The sequence below is a fragment of the Petaurus breviceps genome, unplaced genomic scaffold, assembly GCF_028583685.1.
Source record: "Petaurus breviceps papuanus isolate PSGF00001 unplaced genomic scaffold, PetGlider_PUasm1.0 91133, whole genome shotgun sequence".
Taxonomy (NCBI): domain Eukaryota; kingdom Metazoa; phylum Chordata; class Mammalia; order Diprotodontia; family Petauridae; genus Petaurus; species Petaurus breviceps.
This window is the reverse complement of record NW_027187419.1, coordinates 9549651-9572405: the sequence shown is the minus strand read 5'-3', so window position 1 is coordinate 9572405 and position 22755 is coordinate 9549651. Positions and strand designations below refer to the sequence as shown.

The 22755-nt window shown below is 37.2% G+C and overlaps 1 protein-coding gene across 2 annotated transcripts in view; it reads right to left on the bottom strand.

Annotated features, from left to right (window-relative positions):
* ARHGAP20 (Rho GTPase activating protein 20) overlaps window positions 1-22755 on the bottom strand; it is a 176209-nt gene that overhangs the window by 50349 nt on the left and 103105 nt on the right. Inside the window, exons 5-8 of one of the 2 annotated variants that reach the window (XM_069080433.1) lie at window positions 18196-18237; window positions 17235-17319; window positions 6863-6940; window positions 2-68 (exon numbers count right to left, since the gene is read on the bottom strand). In XM_069080433.1, the coding sequence (XP_068936534.1) occupies window positions 2-68; window positions 6863-6940; window positions 17235-17319; window positions 18196-18237 (272 nt within the window). The remainder of the gene's footprint in view (window position 1; window positions 69-6862; window positions 6941-17234; window positions 17320-18195; window positions 18238-22755) is intronic. The other variant, XM_069080434.1, reaches the window with a different exon arrangement.

Below are 22755 nucleotides of genomic sequence, written 5' to 3'. Positions count from 1 at the left end.
CCAATGAGTGGATACGGAGCTTCTTCTCTCCCAGAATTCACCCAGAGTTGGTAGTCTTTTGCAGAACCCTGTGAAGTGAAACACAAGCCCCGTCAAGAGTTAAAGCAGTTCTTTTGCTGCATTTGTGCTAGAGATTTTCAATTTTGTGACCGCCAAATAGGAACTTTTACTATCTACTTCAGGCTATGGCATGCTATAACTCACAGTAGCCTGAGGTAGTGGGGGCTGAGAGCCACCCTAGAGCTTTCAGAGACGGACCAAAGTATCCAGATCCCCTCCCCTTTTCTCTTAACAGTGCAGGGAAATACCAAATTAAATAGCATCACATACCCTGAGATAATCAATCCCTTACTTGTGATGCAATCCACAGACCATGACTTCATATCATCTTTACTATTTCTTAAGAGTTCAGGGAACCCTTCTTCTTTTCCTGCCTCCCCCCCCTTAAACTTTTATTGTTGCCTGTTTCTTTTATACACAGTTGCTTCCCTTTGCCCCCCCCTCCCCTGAACTGTTCCTGATAATGAAGCAATAAAAAAAGCATTTAAGCAAAGTCAATGAACCTAATGATTGCACTGGATACCACATTCTACATCCAAAAGCTCCCAACTCTCCAGGTGAGAGATGTGTTTCATTGTTTGTTTTCAGAACTGAGGATGTCCATTAGAGTTCTCTTGTCTTTTAATATTTTATAATATTGTGTATATCATAGGACATAGACTTAGAGCTTGGAGAGACCTTGGAGGTCATCTAGTACAACCCTTTCATTTTGTAGATGAGGAAACTGAGGCCCAGGAAAGTTAAGCGATTTGTCCAAGGTCACAAAGGCACTAAACACTAGGGCAGGATTTGAACGTCTTCTCACTTTAAAGTCAGTCTGGTACAGGGTTCTTCTTGCTTTACTTTTGCCTCTTAGTATCGCTAGAATCCCTCACGGTTTAAATTCCACCTCCTACATGAGCAATGCCAAGCTCTCCTTGACTGGTCATAGATATTTATCTTCCCATGTTTTTGTGAATTCCTTATATCTGACCTTCCTTACAGTATGTTTTTACTATACTCACATCATAATTTGTTCAACTTTTCCCCCACTGATGGGCATCCCTTTCATTTGTGAAAAAAATTTTTTTTGCCACTACACAAAGTAATGCTATATATATTGTTATGTATGGTATGTTCCAAAAGCCAGAGCATAATTTTAAACTTCTAAGACCTTTGGGACACTTTATATATAATGACTTTCCCTTCTGTCATTGACTTTCTTAGGTTATATGTCCATTAGAGGTACTGCTAAAGCAAAAGGTCTGACTTAATGATCTTTCCTGCATTATTCCAAATTGTTCTCCAGAATGGATGGAACAATTCCTAGCATTACCAACAGCATATTCATGTTCCTGTCTTCCCACAGCCCGTTGAACGTGGACTGTTCCAATTTTTATTATGTTTTTCAATTTATTGGCGTGAGGTAAAGCTCAATGCTTTCCATTTGTATCTCTTATTATTAGCGATTTGGAACACTTTTCTACATTCCTCCTCATTTCCAAGAGAATGACCTGCTCTTTGTGATCTTGGCCTTTGTTGGTTCCTCGGCATTCTCAGAAAATCTTTGATGTGGGTTCTGTTTGACCCTACAATAAATATCTATCATACAATTGGGGAAACCACAAGCACCATTTGTTTGGTGCTATGATAGACAGAGGTGACAGCTTTATAAAGTGCATAACCCTGATGCTAGTAGCAGCTGGGCAACTAGCTTTGAGATGATAGCACAGAAGGGATTCGTTTAGGGTTTCAGCTAAGCAATATCTTGGAGAGAAAAAAAAAAACCAAACTTGAATCTGGAAGACAGCAATTCCAAACAAGGAAAACAAAATCATCATCTAGCCCAATCACTCTCATGAAGAGAAAATAATAGATGCTAGAAGTCCCATTTTGGGGAGAGATCACCCTCCTTGGCATATTTTTTGTTTTGTTATATATATGTTTGTAACGTCACATTAAAGTATTTTACAGTAGAAAATTGTTTCGGATGGATCAGTCTTTGGCAAGAGGTTTATGTTTGTTACTGATTTATTTTGAAACTCTTTTTTTGCTCTTCACTTCCCATTGCTTTCCCATTCCCATGGCCTTGCTCGTATACATTTCTTCATCACCTTCATCATAATCATTGTCATCATTCATATAGCACTTTAAGGTCGAAAAAGCCCTTTACATATTTCATCTTGATTCTCACAACTATCCACTAAGCAGATGTCATTATCATGTCCATTTTATAGATAAGGAATCTGAAGCTGAGAAGTGACTTATCTAGGGCCACACAACCTATTAGGTGCCTGAGATAGGATTTGAACTCAGTATGTACTGAATTCAAGTACAGAACTCTATTCACTTGGAATCCTTCTGTCAGTCATGGAGAACATTAACTTGTTTTACATGAAAGAACCACATCTGCCTTATCAAAGGTTCAACAATATTCCTTACATATTTCAGTGGCAAAACTTCAGTTTAAATTTATTGCCACTAGAAAGTTATGCTCCTAATAAAATCTTGTCATTTTATGTAGTGGCAGAAAAAAACAAAATTGTAATTCGTGGAAACTGTATATAAGCAAATAGCTTCCATCCTTAATTTAATTAGTTTGAGATTCTTTTCAGGTACAAAAATTGATCACTTTAGTCAAGGAAAAAGAACAAACAAGAAAAGAAAGTTCATCAGATTGCTAAAGGAGATCATAAAATATCAAATGTTTTTTTTTTCCTACAAACTAATCACAGTGGTTTTAGTAAACAGCGTCTTCCAAGACTTAGTGCCTTATGCTAGAAATTAGAGATAACCACATATACAAATAAATGCATGAAAAAGGGTAAAAGAAACAAGATTAGGAGAGATTTGATTTATCTAATAAGTGTGTTATGGAGAATTTCTAGATGGGTAAAATTTCTGTCCAAGCAATTATACTTTAAATGCATTAGGAGAGCTCATTTCTTCAAGCAATCTAAGATGAATCAGCCACTGAAAGCAACAGCTAGAAGGGACCCTAGAATACACTCTCCTCCTCTTCCCATGTTACAGATGAGGACAAAAACCTAGAACGTCCTGATGTACAGTTCTGTGTTCATTTCCCTACAATATGTGGCCTTCTTGTTTTATTATTTTCAAAAATCTACTCCAACTTGGGTGAGTGAGTCCCAATTCTTCCCCTTGCACCTGAAGCAAACTGCTTTTTGACCTAGGCACTAAAGATTAGTTACAACTAAACCCTCAGTAAAAATGAGTGTGATTACAAATATGTGGTTTGTATAAAAAAGCAATGCAATTTAAAGGAATGAACATTTGTAAGACCTAGGTTCAAATTCTGGCCCTACTCCTTATTAGCCATGGGATTCTGAGAAAGCTGTTTAGCCTTTCTAAGCCTCCATTTCCTCATGTGTAAAATGAAGATAAAATATTTGAACAATTACCTCACAGGGTGCAATGAGATTCCAATGGTATAATACAAAGAAAACATTTTCTGAGTATAAAGCTTTTCAGAAATACTAGTTATTATTAGAGCCTCTTCAATGTCTCAGCAAATAACTCATAATGATGGTACTTTTTTCCATCTGGTTGTGATGATAAATATCCTAATGAAGGATGAATAAATCCTTAGGTCTTGGTCAATGTAGCCGCCATAGGATCACAGATTTAGGGCCAGAAGAAAACCAGACATCATTTAGCACAACCCCATTTTCTAGACTAGGAAATAATCCCAGAGAGTTGAAGTTCTCTGCCTAACGTAGTATGTGGCAGAGTAGAATTTGAACCCAAGACTCATCACACCAATTTGAGTCCTCTTTCCACTGCACTATATTGCACTTATATTGCCTCCTTTCCATTCACCAGGATTACTGTAATAGCATCTAATTAACTCCCTTTTTTATTTTCTTCCTTTTCCAAACCATCCTCTACATAGCCCCTAAATTGATATTCCTAAAGCACCATTCTAAATATACCATCCCCCCTACTAAAAAGTTTTCAACAGCTCCTTACTACTCTGGGATAATATTTGAGATTGTCAGTTTGGCATTTAAAGTCCTTTAAAATCATGCTTCCACTTATCGTTCAGTTATTTTCAATTGTGTCCAACTTTTCATGCCCTCATTTGAGGTTTTCTTGGCAAAGATACTGGAGTAGTTTGCTATTTCCTTCTTCAGCGAATTTTACAGGTGAGGAAACTAAGGCAAGCAGGGTTGAGTGACTTGCCCAGGGTCACATAGACATTAACTGTCAGGCCAGATGTGAACATAGAAAATTGAGTCTTCCTGACTCTAAGTCCAGCACTTTATCGACTGCTACCTACCTGCTGCTTATTTTTACAAATAAGGACACTGAGGCCCAAAGAGATTACAGAGCTGGTAAGATCAAGGTGAACTCTAAACTAAAGTTCTCTGACCTCAGATTTTACTGCACTGTACCTATTTGGCTAAAAAATAAAATAAAATAAAATGTCAAGATGACCTTTCTATGCTAGCACTCAAAGCCAAAAGGCAAATGACTGAACTTTCACTTTGCGTGTGTGCATTGGCATGCCTGGGCCCTCAGAGCTGATCAGTGCTCAGTGCTGTCCCAGGGAGTGTTCAAAGTTAATGAATATCTCTGGAAAACACAAGGGGACCTATGGTCTAAAATAGAAGGAAAACATCTTCCTAAGCCTCTAACATTTCAGTGATGTCGGGTTAATAGAATACAGATCAAACTCCATTCGCCACAGCCCATCAAGAACTACTCCTTTTAAATGCCTCCTTACAAGTAGTCTTTTATTATGCTCTGTAATGGCTATGATTGTCTTTAAGCAACCCCCAAGATGTCCAAGATGACTAAGAAGGGATGTTACAAGGAATAACAAGGTACAGAATATCCCTAAGGGGAAAGGAAGAAGTCTGGCTCCCTGTTAGGTTTTGCAGAAATGTTTCTTAGCATTAAGCCCAAAGCAGTAGTAATTACAGAGCAGTCACCTGGTGTCCATCATGTGAATAGTTGGGCTGAATAGCCATGCCTGAAAGAGCTCCTGCTCCTGAGAACATCCCACTTTTCCTTTGGTTCAAGATCTGTGCCCATTGCTAAAAACCAGTGTGGTCCCTGATCACTTAACGTTGGAGTCTGGGCTCACAACAACCACTGTGATCAGAGTAGCTGAGTGAAGGTGGTTCATGAGGCAGAGCACTTAGGACAGTGCTGTCTTCATAAAGAGCTTGAGTCTATCAACCACTGGAATGGAGAACATTCCACAGTATTTCCCAGAGTCCAGGCTGAAGGAAGAATGGCACGGCTGGGCTGTCTGTACAGCACTAGTTTGGCTGTGCTCAGTGGTATGTCCAAAGGTCTGTTTTGGAACAAACTGGCTTCTGAGGTAGCAATCAAACACATGGAGTGTTTTCTAAAGCTCCTTTTATAGAACTTGCTTACATTTTCTCATGTTTATGCCTTCTTTTTTGCTGGGCCAGTTCATGCAAGTGGCAGCTAGGTGGCACACTGGATAGTGTTGGGACTGGAGTCAGAGGAACTGAGTTCAAATCCAACCTCAGATACTTAGTAGCTGTGTCACCCTGGGCAAGTAACTCTGTCTGCCTTGGTTTCCCCAACTGTAAAATGGGTATAAAATCTCTGAGGGCTGTTGTAAGGATCAAATGAGATAATACTTGTAAAGCACAGTGCCTGATATATAAATGCTTACTCTGTTCCCCTTCCCCACCTTCCAAATGGTCACTCTATTTCTCAACCATATGCTGCTGGGATGCCTTTTTGATACAATGCTTTCTTGGGTACTGGTCTGCTTCAGTAAAGGGCTGAGCATTCCAGAAAAACATCTGGAATTGTGAAAGTCAGAAGAAAGCTCCCTGTTTTCCTGGAGCTGAAAAAAAAGCACAATCCCCTAAGGAAGAGATCTCTGTGGGAGGAAACAAAAGAAATCTGGAGGGAAGCACTGACTTGATTGAACTCTCACTGAAGAACCAGATGGCAGCAGGCCAGAGGGAGATGTGTGGAGTGGCTTGTTAGAGGAAGAATGGCCTGCCCACACTGCCTGGGATGTCACATTTTTCACACTTCCCTGGATACAAAGTCTCAAAACACCTGACCTAACAAACATACTTTTAAATGTCAGGATGCAAAGACTAATTTATTAGACATAGGTTGCTCTAACTTGAGGCAAAATATAAATTCTAATACTATGAACATGTAGACAGTAAAATGTTTACTGGCTAGAGTAAAGGATTCAGAATGCAGAAATCTGAATTCTATTTGAAACTGTCCTCCTCATTTATCATTCCATTTAAATTCCCCAATCTGGAAAATGGGCATGAAATCAAGATTCATGGAATTAAGTATACTAGAACAACACTGAGACTCTCAAATTAGATATTATATTATAAAATATGAAATATGCAGAATAAGGAAGACATAATTTTATTAGCAAGTCCTGGTTTCAATTCAGTCCCATTTGACTACAAGTTATATTTAAATATTCATCAGAATCTTCTATTAGATCATGTGACTTTGGACAAGTCAGTTAACTGCTTAATTTCTTCCCTCCTAAATTGAGGAGGGTTGGTGGGTGAGATGACTCCTGACATCTGAGGTCTCTGAAAACTCTAAATCTACAATCTTTTTGTAACACTAATATCAGTGACTAAATCAACACTCAAGTTGTAGAATAATCTTGATATTTCAGCTTTCATTCTTTTTTAGTTTTTTATTTTAAGGAGCATAATTTGAACTGAATTTATACCAAATAACAACCTGCTTGATAATGGGTAGATTTATAGATCCTATACAGACAGGCATGAAAATGACACTTAACCATGAGAAAGCCTAAGTAACTTACATTTATCCCTAGCATTGGCAGGGCCATGGTGATGATTTTATTCACTGTATCAGAATTCGTGATTGTTATTGTTTTGGACTGCAGAAGAGAAAGAGAAATAACAAAAAAGATCATGAGGATGAAGGACTTTAAAGAAGATAAACCATTTATAGACAACACTGGATCACCCACATTTTAAGGGCAAAACTCGCTTTTGAAGGTACTGACATCATTATAAACAGAATATATGATAAAAATTCTTCAACATCATTATTTTTCATCCAGTCTTCCTCCCTTATGTGGTGGCCTGTAGCCTAACTAGGGGTAAGGTAGGTAGGGTAGTCAGCTAGACCATGAGTATCCAAAACCACCAAGTAAAGCCCAAACCAAAGATTAAAATGTAATTGGGAAATATTTGGCAAAATAAATAAAAATACAATAGAGCATAGGTAAAGTTAATAAGTAGTTTTCTAAATCCATATGCAGCCAGCAGGGATGCTCATATAGGGTATAATGGCCCCTATTTCTATTTTAATTTGACACCACCCACATTGGTGAAAACATTTACCTCCCCTAATAGAGAGAAGTTGTGAATCACAGAGTAGTTTGAAAGAGAAATTATGGCTGTGTCCTCAAGGCAATCACATGAACAAGAAACTTAGGCAGCAAGGAAGAGCTCAGGGAACGTGAAAGGATGGGAAAAGGAAGACAGCTTTTCATTTCCCTCCAGAATGAGCTGAGTTTTCATGGCACAGCTATATTGTTTTCTTTCAGGTGGTAAGACTCTCAGGAAGGAACCTGACCAAATTCACATTTAAATATGAATGCACACATTGCAAAGCCCAGCACAAATTAAAACAAACAAACAAAAAAACCAACCCTACCCTTTCCAATTAATCATATCCCCCACTGGTATGCATAATTAAGAACTGGCTATAAAAGACTTGTTTTGTTTCTGAGCAATACCAAGCTTGTTCACATTCAAAACTATGGGGAGAGGGGAAGAAGTAATGAAAACTCAATACTAACAGAGTTGGTCTAGAAATCAGAGGACAGAACATTTGGAAGGAGAAACTCTACTTCTGGTGCTGTAATAGGCTTAGTATGACTCTGGGAAAGGGAGTTATTTCTTTACTTCAATTCTGCATAATTCTGTCAAAAATATGAAAAAAGGATTACAAACCAAAAGGGTTAGAAAAAAATGTGACATGTGGATAGTTCTCTGGATTCCAGAAGAAATTATTAAAATAGAATGGTATTTATTGTGAAAGTGGCATGACTCAGGATGGAAGGCCAGTCTTCAAGGCAGTGAGAGCAGTGTTCAAATCTTATCCTCTGATGATAGGTATGTGACTTTAGGTAAGTAATTTCGGAGTGACCCAGACCAGTCATCAATCTGTATCAGTGGAGGAAACTTACTGAGTTGTTTATACTGGTGAAATCACAGGCCCAAGTCCTTCCTTCCCAGAATAAGTACTATTACTGTTGCATAGTTTCAGTCATGTCTGACTCTTTGTGACCCCATTTGAGGTTTTCTTGGGTGAACATACTGGAGTGGTTTGCCATTTCCTTCTCCAACTAATTTTACAGATGAGAAAACTGAGGCAAACAGGATTAAGTGACTTGCCCAGGGTCATACAGCCAGCCAGTAAACGTCTGAGACCAAATTTGAACTCATTAAGATGAATCTTTAGGACTCCAGACCTAGCACTTTATCCACTGTGTCACTTAACTGCCCTTGGTTCTATACCAAAAAGGAAATAGCATTGGTCTTAAAACCAGAAAGACTGGAGTTGAAAGCTGGCCTCAGACACTTATTGGCTGGACAAGTCAGTCGCTTAATCTCTGGCTGCTTCAGTTACTTCATCCTGGGGCTAATAAGAGCATCTAATTCCCAGAATTGTTATAAGGATAAAATAATATTTGTTTCGCAAATCTTTAAGTGTCATATAAATATGACTGTTATAAATATCCTGTAGGTTTGCTATGATACAGTGACTGGACCAAATCAGTCACTAGTACTCTTATCTTCAGTTCCAAGGATGACAGTTTAATTAACATAAGGTATTTAAATGGGACCATTGAGATTAACTGAACAGGCTTTAAAGCATAAATAAATTGTGAGGGGGGAGAAAGATTAATTGGAAACATACTGATCTGTGATTCTACAATTTAACCATCTGGCTCCCAGGTAATTAGTGGATAAGGTGCTGAATAAAGAGTTAGAAAAACCTGAATTCAAATCCTGTCTCTGATACTTCTACCTCTGTGATAATGAAGCCTTTAAGATCCCCTTCATAATCTATGTGTTTTTTTTTAATGCTGCAGGTTTTTGTATTGTAAGTATCTTATTTGACCAAAATATCTTGTCTTCTGAATAGCTGTAATTGTTTTATGAATAAAAGTATTTAAAAAGAATCCCTTTATCACATAATTGTTCTAAGATTAGAGCTAGAAGGGACCAATCTTAAAAGATCACCAAGACTTGAATTTTTTTTTTTAACATTTTCTATGTCATAGACCCCTTCTCGGAATGATGTTTTTAAATGCATAAAGTAAAATAATAGGGATTAGAAAGGAAACCATGTATATTGAAATGCAATTATTAAAAAATTACTTTCCCAAGGTCATTTAAGTATGCAGAGAATGAGCAATTTGAAAAAGGAAACACCAGTCAGCTAGATGGAACAGTGGATAGAACACCAGCTAGGGAATGAGGAGGATCTGAGTTGAAATCTGGCCTCAGACACTTAGAGCTGTGTGACCCTGGAGAAGTCATTTAATACATTAATTCTGACAATCTTTTAAAATTCTTGATACGGTTTTTTTTATTTTATCACAACTTCAACTGAATTAATTACCGGGATGGTTATAATTCAGAGACCCCAAAGAAAAGACAGTTAAGACTGAATGTCTCACCAATGCCTTCCTCTTGGTGTCAATCAATACCTATTTCTCACATTCATCCATTGTTCCGCTCTGGGGGTGACCATTCTCAGAAACATGCCTTTAAGAAGTTCATGATATAGCCAAAGAGAGCCAAATTTAGTTCATTCTTTTTTGTTTTAACATTTTTATTTAAAGTTTTGAGTTCCAAAGTCTATCCTTTTCTTTCTCCTTCCCCTCAACCCTCCCTGAAGGCAAGCAATCAGATATGGGTTATATATGTGCAGTTATGTAAAAACACTTCCACATTAGTTATTTTGTAAAAGGCATCTCAAATAAAAAAGTAAAAAGTAAAAAATAGCAAGCTTCAGTCTGTGTTCAAACAGTATCAGTTCTTTTTCCGTAGGTGGAAAGTATGCTTCATCATTAGTTCTTCCAGAGTGTCTTGGATCATTGTATTACTGAGAAAAGCCCCAAAGTCACTCAGAGTTTTCAATGAACAATATTACTGTTACTGTATATAATGTTCTCCTGGTTCTGTTCACTTAACTTTGCAACGATTCATGTAAGTCTTTCCAGGTTTTTCTGAAATCATCCTGCTTGTCATTTTTTATAGCACAATAATATTTCATCAAAATCATATACCACAGCTTGTTTAGCCATTTCCCAATAGATCCCTTTGATTTCCAAATCTGCTACCACAAAAAGAGCTGCTATAAAAATTTTTGTACATTTGGCCCTTTCCCCTTTTTTTTTGGATATCTTTAGTATACAAACTTAGGAGTAGTATTATTGGATCAAAGGGTATGCACAATTTTATAGTCCTTTGAGCATAGTTCCAAATTGCTCTCCAGAGTGGTTGGATCATTTCACAACTCCACCATCACTGTATTAGTGTCCCAGTTTTCCCACATCCCCACCAATATCCATCATTTTCCTTTTTTTGTCATGTTACCCAACCTGATAGGTATGAGGTGGTACATCACAGTTGCTTTAACTTGCATTTCTCTAATCAACAGTGATTTACAATATTTTTTCATATGACTGTAGCTAGTTTTGATTTCTTTGTCTGAAAACTGGCTGCTCATATAATGACCATTTATCAGTTGAAGGATGACTTGTTATTTTTATAAATTAGACTCAGTTCTCTACATATTTGAGAAATGAGACCTTTATCAGATACTTGTTGCAAATTTTTTCTAGTTTTCTGCTTTCCTTATAATTTTGGTTACATTGGTTTTTAAATTTTATATGATCAAAATTATCTATTTCACATTTTATAATGCTCTCTATATTTTCTTTGGTCCTAAAATTCTACCCTTATCCATAAATCTGACAGATAAAACTATTCTATGTTCTTAATTTGCTTATGGCATCACTATGTGAAAATAATGTAGCATTTTTACCTTAACTTGGTAGACAGTGTGAGATGTAGGTTTATACCTAGTTTTTGCCATACTGGTTTTCATTTTCCCCAGCATTTTTTGTCAAGTAACGAGCTTTTGTTGCAAAAGCTTGGATCTTTGGATTTATCTGCTATAATGTAACGTATACCTAATCTATTCCACTGATCCAGCACTCAATTACTTAGCCACTACCAGATTGTTTTGATAATTACTGCATTATAATATAGTTTGAGATCTGGTATGGTTAGATGACCTCCTTTTGCTTGTGTGTCATAAAAGGAATTTGGTAGGACTCCTTTGCTTATTTTTCCAAATATTTTATATAGAAATGGGATTAATTGTGCTTTAAGTGTTTGGTAGAATTTTCTTGTGAATCCATCTGGTCTTGGTAATTTTTTCTTAGGAAGTTCATTGATGGCTTGTTCAATTTATTTTTCTAAGATAAGGTTAAGTATTTTATTTTCTGTTAATCTGGAAAATTTATAGTTTTGCAGATATTCTTTATCAGCATATAATTGGTCAAAACAGCTCCTAACAATTGTCTTAATTTCCTCTTCACTGGTGGTGAATTCACCCCTCTCATTTTTTTAAACTTTTTTTTTTAATCAATTGGGGTTAAGTAACTTGCTCAAGGTCACATGGCCAGTTATTTCTGGGTATAGTGCTAAGTATTTGAACCCGGATTTGATCCCCAGGTCATCCCGACACTGGGGCCGGTGCTCTTACTCGCTGAGCCACCTGGCCGCCCCAACCCCTCTCATTTTTTTTTTTAAAGCAATTGGGGTTAAGTAACTTGCTCAAGGTTACACGGCCAGTTATTATTTCTGGGTGTGGTGCTGAGTATCTGAGCCCGGATTTGATCCAGGTCATCCCGACACTGGAGCTGGTGCTCTTACTCGCTGAGCCACCTGGCTGCCCCTAAGCAATTGGGGTTAAGTAACTTGCTCAAGGTTACACGGCCAGGTGTTTCTGGGTGGGTGCTAAGTGTCTGAGTCCGGGATTTGATCTCCAGGTCTTCTCAACACTGGAGCCGGTGCTCTTACTCGCTGTGCTACCTGGCCGCCCCCAACCCCTCTCATTTTTGATACCAGTAATTTGGTTTCCTTCTTTCCTTTTTTCAAACAACAGTTTATCTAATTTTATTGTCCCCCCCCCCAAGACCAGCTTTAAGTTTTATTTATTATTTCAATGTTTTTCTGACTTTCGATTTTAATAACCTCTCTTTTGATTTTCAATTTTGTGTTTAATTGGGCATTTATAATTTGTTCTTTTTCTAGTTTTGTTAGTTGCATGCCCAATTCATCTATTTTTTTTTCTTTTACTGATGTAAGTAGAGGTATAAATTTTCTCCTAAATACCACTTTGACTGAATCCCATAAATGCTGGCATATCACTGATGTCATTTTCTTTAATGAAATTATCGATTGTTTCTATGTTTTGTTCTTTGACCCACTTATTTTTTAGGATTAGATTATTTAATTTCCAATAAATTTTTTATCTCTCCACTGTCCATTATTGAATGTAACTTTTATTGCTTTATGATCTTAAAAGGATGCATTTACTACTCCTGCTTTTCTGCACTTGGTTATGAGGTTTTTATGTCCTAATACATGGTCAATTTTTGTGTAGGTGTCATGTATTGCTGAGAAAAAAAGGTATATTCCTTCTTATTCCCATTCAATTTCCTCCAGAGACCTACCATATGTGTTTCAGAATTTTATTCACATCCTTACCTTTTTTCTTATTCATTTTTTGGCTAGACTTATGTAGTTTTGAGAAGGTAAAAGTTGAGGTCCCCCACTACTATAGTTTAATAACTTATTTCCTTCTGTAACCTATTCAGCTTTTCCATCAAAAATTTAGATGCTATACCATTTGGTACATATATGTTTAGTACTGATATGACTTCATTCCTTATCTCTTTTAATTAGATCTAATTTTACATTTGCTTTTTCTGCAATCATGATAGCTACCCCTGCTTTCTTTGCTTCAGGGGAAGCATAATAGATTCTGCTTCAACCCCTTAACTTTACCCTTTGTGTATCTCTCTGCTTCAAATATGTTTCTGGCAAACAAAATGTTGCAAGATTCTTGTTTGTAATCCATTCTGCTGCCTATTTTCATTTTATAGCTGAATTCATACCATTAACATTTATAGTTATAACTTAACTATGCATTTCCTTCCATACTATTTTTACTTTATTTATCCCTGCCTCTCTTCCCCCCTGCCCCTTTCCCTTGTCACAACTGTTTTACTTCTGATCACCAATCTACCATTCCTTTTATCAGTCCCTCCTTCTCCTTCTATTATCCCCATCCTTTTTTATTTCCTTATAGTGTAAAAGAAATTTCTGTTTCTTCTGAGTGTATATGTGATTCTGTCTTTGAGCCAATTTTGATGAAAGATTTAAGCTTTGCCTGTCAAATTCCCCCCACCCTAATCCTTCACTCCCTTATAATAGCTCTTTCATGTGAGTTAACTCCCCCTTCCTTCTTCCTTCAGTGTAATTTTCATTCCCACCCCTTTATTTTGTTTTTTTGGGGGATATCATCCCATTAAAGTCAGTGTATATCCACACCCTCTGTCTACATATACTTCTTCTAATTGCTCTTGTATTAATAAAGTTCTTAAGAGTTGCAAATATTATCTTGCCATATAGAAATATAAACAGTTTAACTTTATTGAATTTCTTATGTTTTCCCTTTCTTGGTTTGTTTTTTTCTTTTTACCTTTTTCTATTTCCTTTGAATCTTGTATTGGAGGTTCAATTTTTTATTTCACTCTGGTCTATTATTTAGAAAAGCTTAAAAGTCCACTATTTCATTAAATGTCAATTTTTTTTTGTTAAAAGTCTATATTCAGTTTTTCTGGGTAGGTGATTCTTGATTGAATTCCTAAGTCCTTTGTCTTCCAGTATATCACATTCCAAACCCTCTTATGCTTTATCATGGAAGCTGTAATCCTAACTATAGTTCTATGTTATTTGAATTGTTTCTTTTTGGATGCTTGCCTTACTTTCTCCTTGATCTGTGAGCTTAGGAATTTAGCCATGATTCTTCTGAGAGTTTTCATTTTAGGATCTCTTTCAGGTGTTAATGTGTGGATTCTATCAATTTCTATTTTTCTCTTTGGTTCTAATATATCAGGTCAGTTTTCTTTGATAATTTCTTGAAAGATGCTGTCCAGACTTTTTTTTTAATCATGGCTTTCAGGTAGTTCAATAATTCTTATATTGTTTCTCCTGGATCTATTTTCTAGGCTGATTGTATTTCCAGTGAGAAATTTCATATTTTCTTCTATTTTTTTTCACATTTTTGATTTTGTTTTCTTGTATCTTGATGTCTTAGAGAGTCATTAGCTTCTACTTGCTCAATTCTATTTTTTTTTTTTTTTGCTTTTTGAAGGGTGGAGGGCACAGCAATTGGGGATAAGTGACTTGCCCAAGGTCACATGGCTAGTAAGTGTTAAGTGTCTGAGGCAGGATTTGAACTCAGGCCCTCCTGACTCCAGGGCCAGTGCTCTATTCACTGCACCACCTAGCTACCTCGTCAATTCTAATTTTTAAAGAATGATTTTCTTCAGTGAACTTTTGTATTTCTGTATTTGGCCAATTCTATTTTTTAGGGAGCTATTTTCATTGCTAAATTTTTAAATATCTTTTCCCATGCTATTGACTCTTTTTTTCTTGATTCACTCTCATTTATTTTCCCAGTTGTTTCTTCTACTTTTCTAATTAAAAAAAAAAATCCTTTTAAAGCTATTGCAGGAATTCTTTTTCAGCCTGAGAACAAATTATATTTTTCTTTGAGGCTTCACATGTAGCCATTTTGACACTATTGTCCTCTTCTAAGTTTATGCCTTGATCTTCCCTGCAACCATAGTAACTTTCCATAGTCAAGTTCTTTTTTTTGCTTTTTGGAGGGGGGAAGGCAGGGCAGTTGGGGTTAAGTGATTTGCCCAAGGTCACATGGCTAGTAAGTGTAAAGTGTCTGAGGCCTGATTTTTTGTTGTTGTTTTTTACTAATTTTTTCTGCCCTTTTTGTGACTTGGTGTTTTCATATGAGAGTTGGGCTTGGATCCTGCACTGTCCCAAGATTTTTGTACTAGGGCTCTGGGTCTTTCTGCAGGCTTTCACTAGGCTTCATAGTTTGGTAGGTTGCTTTCTCTGGAGGCTTCTTTTCAGGCTGGGGGTTGGAACATCCTTGTTGGCCTTTCATGGGTGTGGGGTTTAGCTGCTGGCATGCCCAATGGGTGGGGCCTTGCTGTTGGGCTACTTAGGTAACAGAGTGTTTCTTATGGCTACCTCTGGAGTAAGAATCTTGTTGCTAGTCTGCTTCAGTGGTGAGACCCTGTTCCTGGCTTGCTATAGAAACAGGGTCTCTCTGCTGGTAGGTTGGTCCCAGCAGCCAACTGTCACTGTTTGTGAGGCCTGGGGAGGGGCTTCACTACTAGTCAGCAACTTGGTCAAGGCCTTGTGGGTGGCTTATGTTGAGGGTGGGGTCACTGGGGGAGGACCTTGCTGTGCTGCACAGACTGCTTACTTTCCTAGTGGGCTGTTGGTATGCAGGAGGGCAGGGCTTTGATGGTGGATTGCCCCAGGCTTGGAGCTACAGGCTTGGAGCTACAGGCTTCCTGCTATGAGGCTAGCTACTGCTGCTGCCCTTGGACCTCACTCTTCTCCCACCCTAGCTAGAGAGACAGATTTTCCCTGCCTGCCTATTAAGTTGCTTTCCTGCTTCTAGATCAATTCTGAGGTGGCTTCCTAATTGTTTGGAGAGGAATTTGGAAGGATTTCAGAAGGTTCCTTCCTCACTCTGCCATGTTAGCACCTAAAATCTGCAGGTCATTCTTGCCTTCCACAGGAAAGCAGCCTTGCCTGAATTTCTACTTTCCTCTCCTTCTCTATTTCACACCTTTATTAGCCACCTATTTTTCCCATAGTAAAAAGCTGAAGAAATATGTGTGTGTATATGCATGTGTGAGCGCACACACACACAAACACACACACACACATATACTCTTTCTCTCACTTTTTTTTTAAGAAAGAACCAAGTGATCTTTCACAAAAACCATTAAAGTAACCAATTTTCACTGCCACTAAAACAAAGGAGAAAGATGAGAGGAATATGCCATAGGGGATCACTGAGTTCTTGTACCATTAAAAAATCAAGCATCTCTTTCAAGCAGTGACATCTGACACTTAGAAATAGGTCAGAACATTTGGAAACCTTTTGCTTTTGGCTAGAACATAAGTGGTTTGCACTACACATCTTTTTTCACATAATCATGGCATAGTTCTAGTGATCCAGAGCTGCTGTAGCCTATGAGAGAACACAGTATCATTTTTAAAAACTCAGAAAATGAAGTTTTTTATCTTTAACCACCGATCACATCTTTGCCACTGCACCACGATTCTAGGACACTGAGTTATACTCAGTGATGGACACCTAAAACTCTCCTAGTTTGACCAATATAAGACAAAAGTATCCTTTTGGAGGGAAGGGGAAGGAGGATGGAAATATACTTTTCTCTTATGAAAATGGACAGTTAATTCATGTGCCGGAGTGGGGATCTGGGAAGGACGGGGGTTGGGAGTAAGGGGTGGGGAGGCTTGGCAAAGGGGGAGGGGGCAGTTGTCATTTTTCACCTCCACAGAATGAAGACTGATCTTTTGCAAACTGAAGTGTCCCCTATTTAAGAAATGACAGTTCAGAAAATGGAGATTGTTTATTATTAATAGGAAATACCTCTTTGGGGAAATGACTTTCTTTAGTCAAGACAGCAGCATGACCCTGCAGCTGCTTCTGAAAGAGGCCAGTAAGGCATTTAGGCCAGAGGGAGGAAGAAAGGAGAGAGATATGACAAGTATTTCCTTAGATATTCTGAAATATACTCTCTAAAGATGTCAAAGACTGTAATTAACATGGATTTCTCACTACTCTGCAAACCCCAGAATTTGCATTTCAGATACAGAGTTTTCTACCCACATAGTAATTTCTGAATGTGTCTTCTCCCTACTTCTTCCAACCCCTAATGTTTCTTGTGTTCTTTTATATCCTATTACTTGGAATTAAATTTGTTGACTTGGAAAAACACTTACATAAGCACAATTCCCAATGTCCTTTGCAAAGATTTTAAGGGGAATGCTCTTTGGATGATCTTTCTCCTTCTCTTCATCAATACATCTAATCAAATGCAAACACAAATAAACACATCAATGAATCAGATGGATTTGGGTAATGGCATATTTTTAATTAAACTATCTAATTTTTAACATTTAGAAATACTGATGTTATTAAAAAGCCAAATAAATCATAAGGCAAAAAAAGCACATAGGAAATCTGAAGACATAAACATGGACCTACGCATATGTGATCAAGTAAAACCTATCATCCTGAAGTTCTGATTTATGGTCTGTTTCCTACTCTCCCAGACTTCTGCAATACTCTATATTCCTACCTGGATCTAGCGTAATATTGGTAAGTAAGAAGCAATGCCATAATTTACATTTTTGTGTTCTGCACTCTCTAGCAGATTAGTTTTTAGGAATCACTTTTTGGACATAATAGGCATGTCTATGACAACAAGTATTTTAAAATAAGCAGGGGAAAAAATTAGACTGTAAGCTCCTTGAGAGTACAGATGATGATTTAACTTGATTTGGATGAGACAAAGTGCAGTACTGGTTTTTTGTGGGGAATCATTAAATTTTACCTCAAGATAATAATGATTTGTATTAATGAGAATGTGGCAAACATTTGAATTCACTGGAGGGCAACAAGGGGAAAGAGATCTTAGCCAATTGTTTCTAAAAAGTCAACATTCTTCCAAGAAAGCTTATGTATGTATCTATGCACATAAAATGAGACCATAAATTAACTGTACCTTATTATTCCTAGTACAAAATATAGATCGTAGCTTCCTACAGTCAAGAGTCTTGCCATTTCCACTGAAGAAAAACATACTGATTTAAGGTAATCTTTGGGGGGGAAAACTTATTCTATCATTACCACTTAAGAAAAATGAAGCTTCAGATCAAAATCAAGATATTGTTAAAATACCTCTGAAGAAGAGATAACCACTTTTCCTTTTGTTCTGGAGAGCTGTAATAAAAGAAAATAGAAACAAAAGTCAAATGAAATCAAATGTTCCTTTTTACATATTTGTAATCCCCAATGTACTGGAAAATACCACCAAGTCAGTAAATTCTGGCACACAAGTGAATGTAAATAAGCTAAAATATCTCTGATTTCAGTGTCCAAGAGAGGGATTCCTACTTTGGGACTCCCTGATGGGTGAAATTCCCTTATAAAAATCTCATAGACTAGGCTCTGTAAATTTGATCAAAATGTTTGCATAAAGTCATAATTTTATCACTGATAGTAATAAAGTTCTTCTGGAGATGGTATATGGTTGCAAAATCTTATAACACCAATTTAACCAATCAGATATCCCAAAGGGCAATGGAAAGCTATCTGGGGGAAAGGAGGCTATAGAATTCTACCAACTCATGGATAAGAAGTAGCAAAAAAATCATCAAATATGAAAAATATGACTAGAAAAGGAGGCAGGTCAGTCATGTGGCCAGAGTGACAATTAACACATGAACAGCCTGAGTGCTGCAGCAATAACCAAGAAATGTTTAGTAACCTATAAGAAGTCTTCATGGGCAAGAGTCCTGTAGAATAAGAAAGTATGGATGGGCAATGATCTGCACTGTTAGAATAACCACATCAATAAAATCCCCTCAAGTGTTCAAATATACAGTGATGAACAGAGATCCTGGGGTAAATATTCTTCAGCTGAGTTCTTGTTCAAGAGGGAAGAATGAAAATTTAGTGCCTACAAATCTACTTTGAATTACATAGCATTGTAGCAGCAACCATATTGGCAGGCCCAGGATGGCTGCTAGCACAGGTTCTTAGATCTGCTTTACGTGGAAAGATAGCTGTTTAAGGGGTCAACAATCCTTTTAATTATATTCACTAGTTCAGGGGAAAATTTACCTACAACTTCAGAGAAAATACAAACAGAGAAATAAAAACTAACAGACAGGGCTTCTAAATGTCTGAGAAATTAGCACAGGTCAATAGACAGATCCAACTATCTGACCGAGGCAATACATACATAGTTACCAGAGAGAGAAGCACCAACATCTGGGTTTTTCAAAGCTGGGGGGCTCCTTAACAGCTACCCAGAGTCTCATCTGACCAAATCACAAGAACACTCTTCCAATGAGTAAGCCCCAAAATGCTAACCTCAGAATATATATACCTTTTTTAGAGCCAGAGGGCATCAAAACCCTTCTTGGTGCCTAATTAGAAATTAACAAAAGGTGTGAAAGCCTTCCTATAAGCAAGCCTCTCCTAAGCAAGCTTCCCTTAATGGTCTCCATGTGAGGGCCATGTGGGGCCTATTAATGGGTAGGGAAGATCTTATATATCCCATTAACATTACAAGTATGTCCCATAAGTCTGAGTGCGGTTTAAATTTTAGGCTTAAAAATGAACCAAGACACTTGTGAAAACCTGTATTAACATGAGATATGAAAAAATGCTTTGAAAACCTCTAAAGTCCCATACATATGTAAGATATGATTATCATTAATTTAGTATTTTGACTAGAGTCACTTATCCAGCATTCAAGACGGATCCATCTTTTACTGTCTTCTGTTCCACAGTGAATGGTATTACAGTAAGATTCTGGTATAGTAACAGATTTAAAATTTGAATGAAAATCTTTACATAGATAACTTAAACCATAATTGGGGAAAAAAAGCCCAGTTTTCTTTTTTTGGTTGTTATTGTTGACAACTTCAATTGTATGTATTAACCCCCTCCTATTCACTCATTTCCTAGAATCTTCAAAACTCTTGAGTCCATTTACTCTCACAATCCTCTCATTGTGCACATTTGCAGCCTAATTATTATTGCTTAATAATCTCTACCTTAGGCATCCCTAAGCAGAGGACATAGGTGAAGATGAAAGAATCTGATAAATGTTTGGCCTTTCATGGTTATACCACTATTTCATCAGCACTTCCAATCAGTTGTTCATTTATACAGAAAAATCACTTAGAAGAATTGAAAACTCTTCTCATTTTTTGATCTTTCAGGAAAAAGTTTTTAATAAGTATTTATAATTTGTGTCAGTGTTGCTTAGCAAGTTTGCTTCTAAATAATTTCCCTAGATTGCCTGTTATAAAGCACACTATCCTTTTTTACCTTCATATATATACTTTTCCTCTTTCATAATTCCTTGTAGTCTTTTGACACTTTTTTTCTCAACAGAATTTTTCAACAGAAGATTTCCCAGGTTTAAAAGATGGAATGCAGCCTTTAGATCAAGTCTTAGTATTTATTAGGCAAGACCTCAGTTAAAAAACAAGTCAGCTTCACACATTTCTTTACTTGAAAAGAAATCTCAATGAGTCTTTATTCAATTAAAATTGATATTTATACAGTTCAAAAAAAATTCTCATCATTAATTTGTATTTTCTGATCCCAGTCAATAAATACTTTGACCTATTGGGTCAACACAAAAGCCCTGGTGCAACCCCATACTCTTCAAATGGACAACAGAATTTCCCAGAAGCCCTTGCTGGGGGATCAGCCACAGTTTTCCACCATTCATATCAATGTTCCCCGCCCTTCACTGTGAAAAACAATCCACTTCAGATTTCATTGCCATGCCAGGACTGTATGAAACAATAGGCTTCCTCATCCCCTTTTTCCCTAGTGAAAATAAATAATGGCATGGAATTATTAAAGGCACCATAGATTTATGCATTTTTCCCAATCATTTTCACCTTAAGAGAAATAGTAATGTATACATTTTTTCCAAATAAACTTTGAAAAATAATAAATTTCATTGATTTAATTAATTTACTTATTAGCTGAAATTTTTGTGAGAAGGGCCTCAGTGGTCAGCAGATTCTACACAGATTGTTTCTGGGAGGGCATACTAAGTACTCTTTGGTATTTTGGTACAGCTTGGAGCAGGCAGGGTTGAAGTGGTAGTTAAATGAGCAGTAAACATTCAAGGGAAATGCTGTCAGAGAGGAGGTAAATTAATTAACAGATGAGCCTTTAACAGCTGATCATTTTTTAAGATCTAAATTCTGAAAAAAAAAGAAAAGAAAAAAGATCTAAATTCTGAATTGGAGGAGAGAGGGATTTCTGAAACATTTAAGTGGGTTAACAAGAAATGGAGGAAATAGACTTCCCATTATGCAAGATGTCATTGTCTAAGTATGATTAGTACCAGCAGAAAGAAGCCTCTAAAAATTAATTTAGTTACAATGGGGACAGAATATTGGGACAAAAGTTCCACTGGGATGTTATCTTGACAAATGAAAACAAAAATTATGAAAATAAGAGAATTTTTTTGGTATTTAACAAAATGTGAGTTATAATTGTGCCTCTTCACTAATAATCAGAATGAATCAAATGCTGACTTTTGGGGAGGCATAATTTTTCCAAAAATATTTTAGGATAGCACTATAAAACAATTTTACATTGACTTTTACATTAAAGTCATAAAGAAAGTAATTATTGCAAATATTCATTTCTTCATCAATTTTCCCTAAGGTCTCCCTTAATTGTTTGACATTCAAATCACTCTTTTAAGAAGAGTCTATCAGGGTGACCAGGTAACACAGTGAGTAAGAGTACTGGCCCCAGAGTCGGGATAACCTGGGATCGGTTCCGGACTCAGACACTTAGCACCCACCCAGAAACACCTGGCCATGTAACCTTGAGCAAGTTACTTAACCCCAATTGCTTAGGGTTAAGCAGGTGGCACAGTGAGTAAGAGCACTGGACCCAGAATCCAGTTACTTGAGCAAGTTACTTAACTAACCTTGAGCAAGTTACTTAACCCCAATTGCTTAAAAAAAACAAAGGAAGAGCCTATCTCCATCAGCTACTTAACACTGATGGATGAAGAAGGGGATAGAGCTAGTATAAAGGGGGAGGGATAGTTGAATGGGGCCGAATTTTTGCTGGGAGGATGCTGATAGCCAGGGCCTCTTGTACTTAATTTGGCCTCAAAGAACTAGAACCAATCATTAGGAGTTAAGGGGGAGGCGGCTTATAGTTGAATATATGGAAGGCCTTCTTAATAATTAGAACTGTCCAATAATAGAAAATGGAGTGCCTTGTGAAATAGTGAGTTCCCCATCAATGAAAGTATTCAAACAGAGGCCAGATGATCACTTGGTCAGGGATGCTGTTGATGGAATTCCTATCAATTCCAACTGCAAATTAAGACTAAGTCCCAAGGCATAATTCCCTACCTTTCTACACAACAGTCACAAATCTGGATTTCTGTGACATGGGCTGGAGATACCACATCAAACCATCTAACCACCCAATCTAATTATCTGGTGCCCCACTGCTGTTCTTTTTATTTTTTTTAAGTAATTGGGGTTAAGTAACTTGCTCAAGGTTACATGGCCAGTTGTTTTTGTGTGGGTGCCGAGTATCTGAGGCCGGAATCGATCTGGGTCTCTGGACGCTGGGGCTAATGCTCTTACTCACTGCGCCACCTGGCCGCCCCTAAGCAATTGGGGTTAAGTAACTTACTCAAGGTTACACAGCCAGTTATTTTGTGTGGGTATT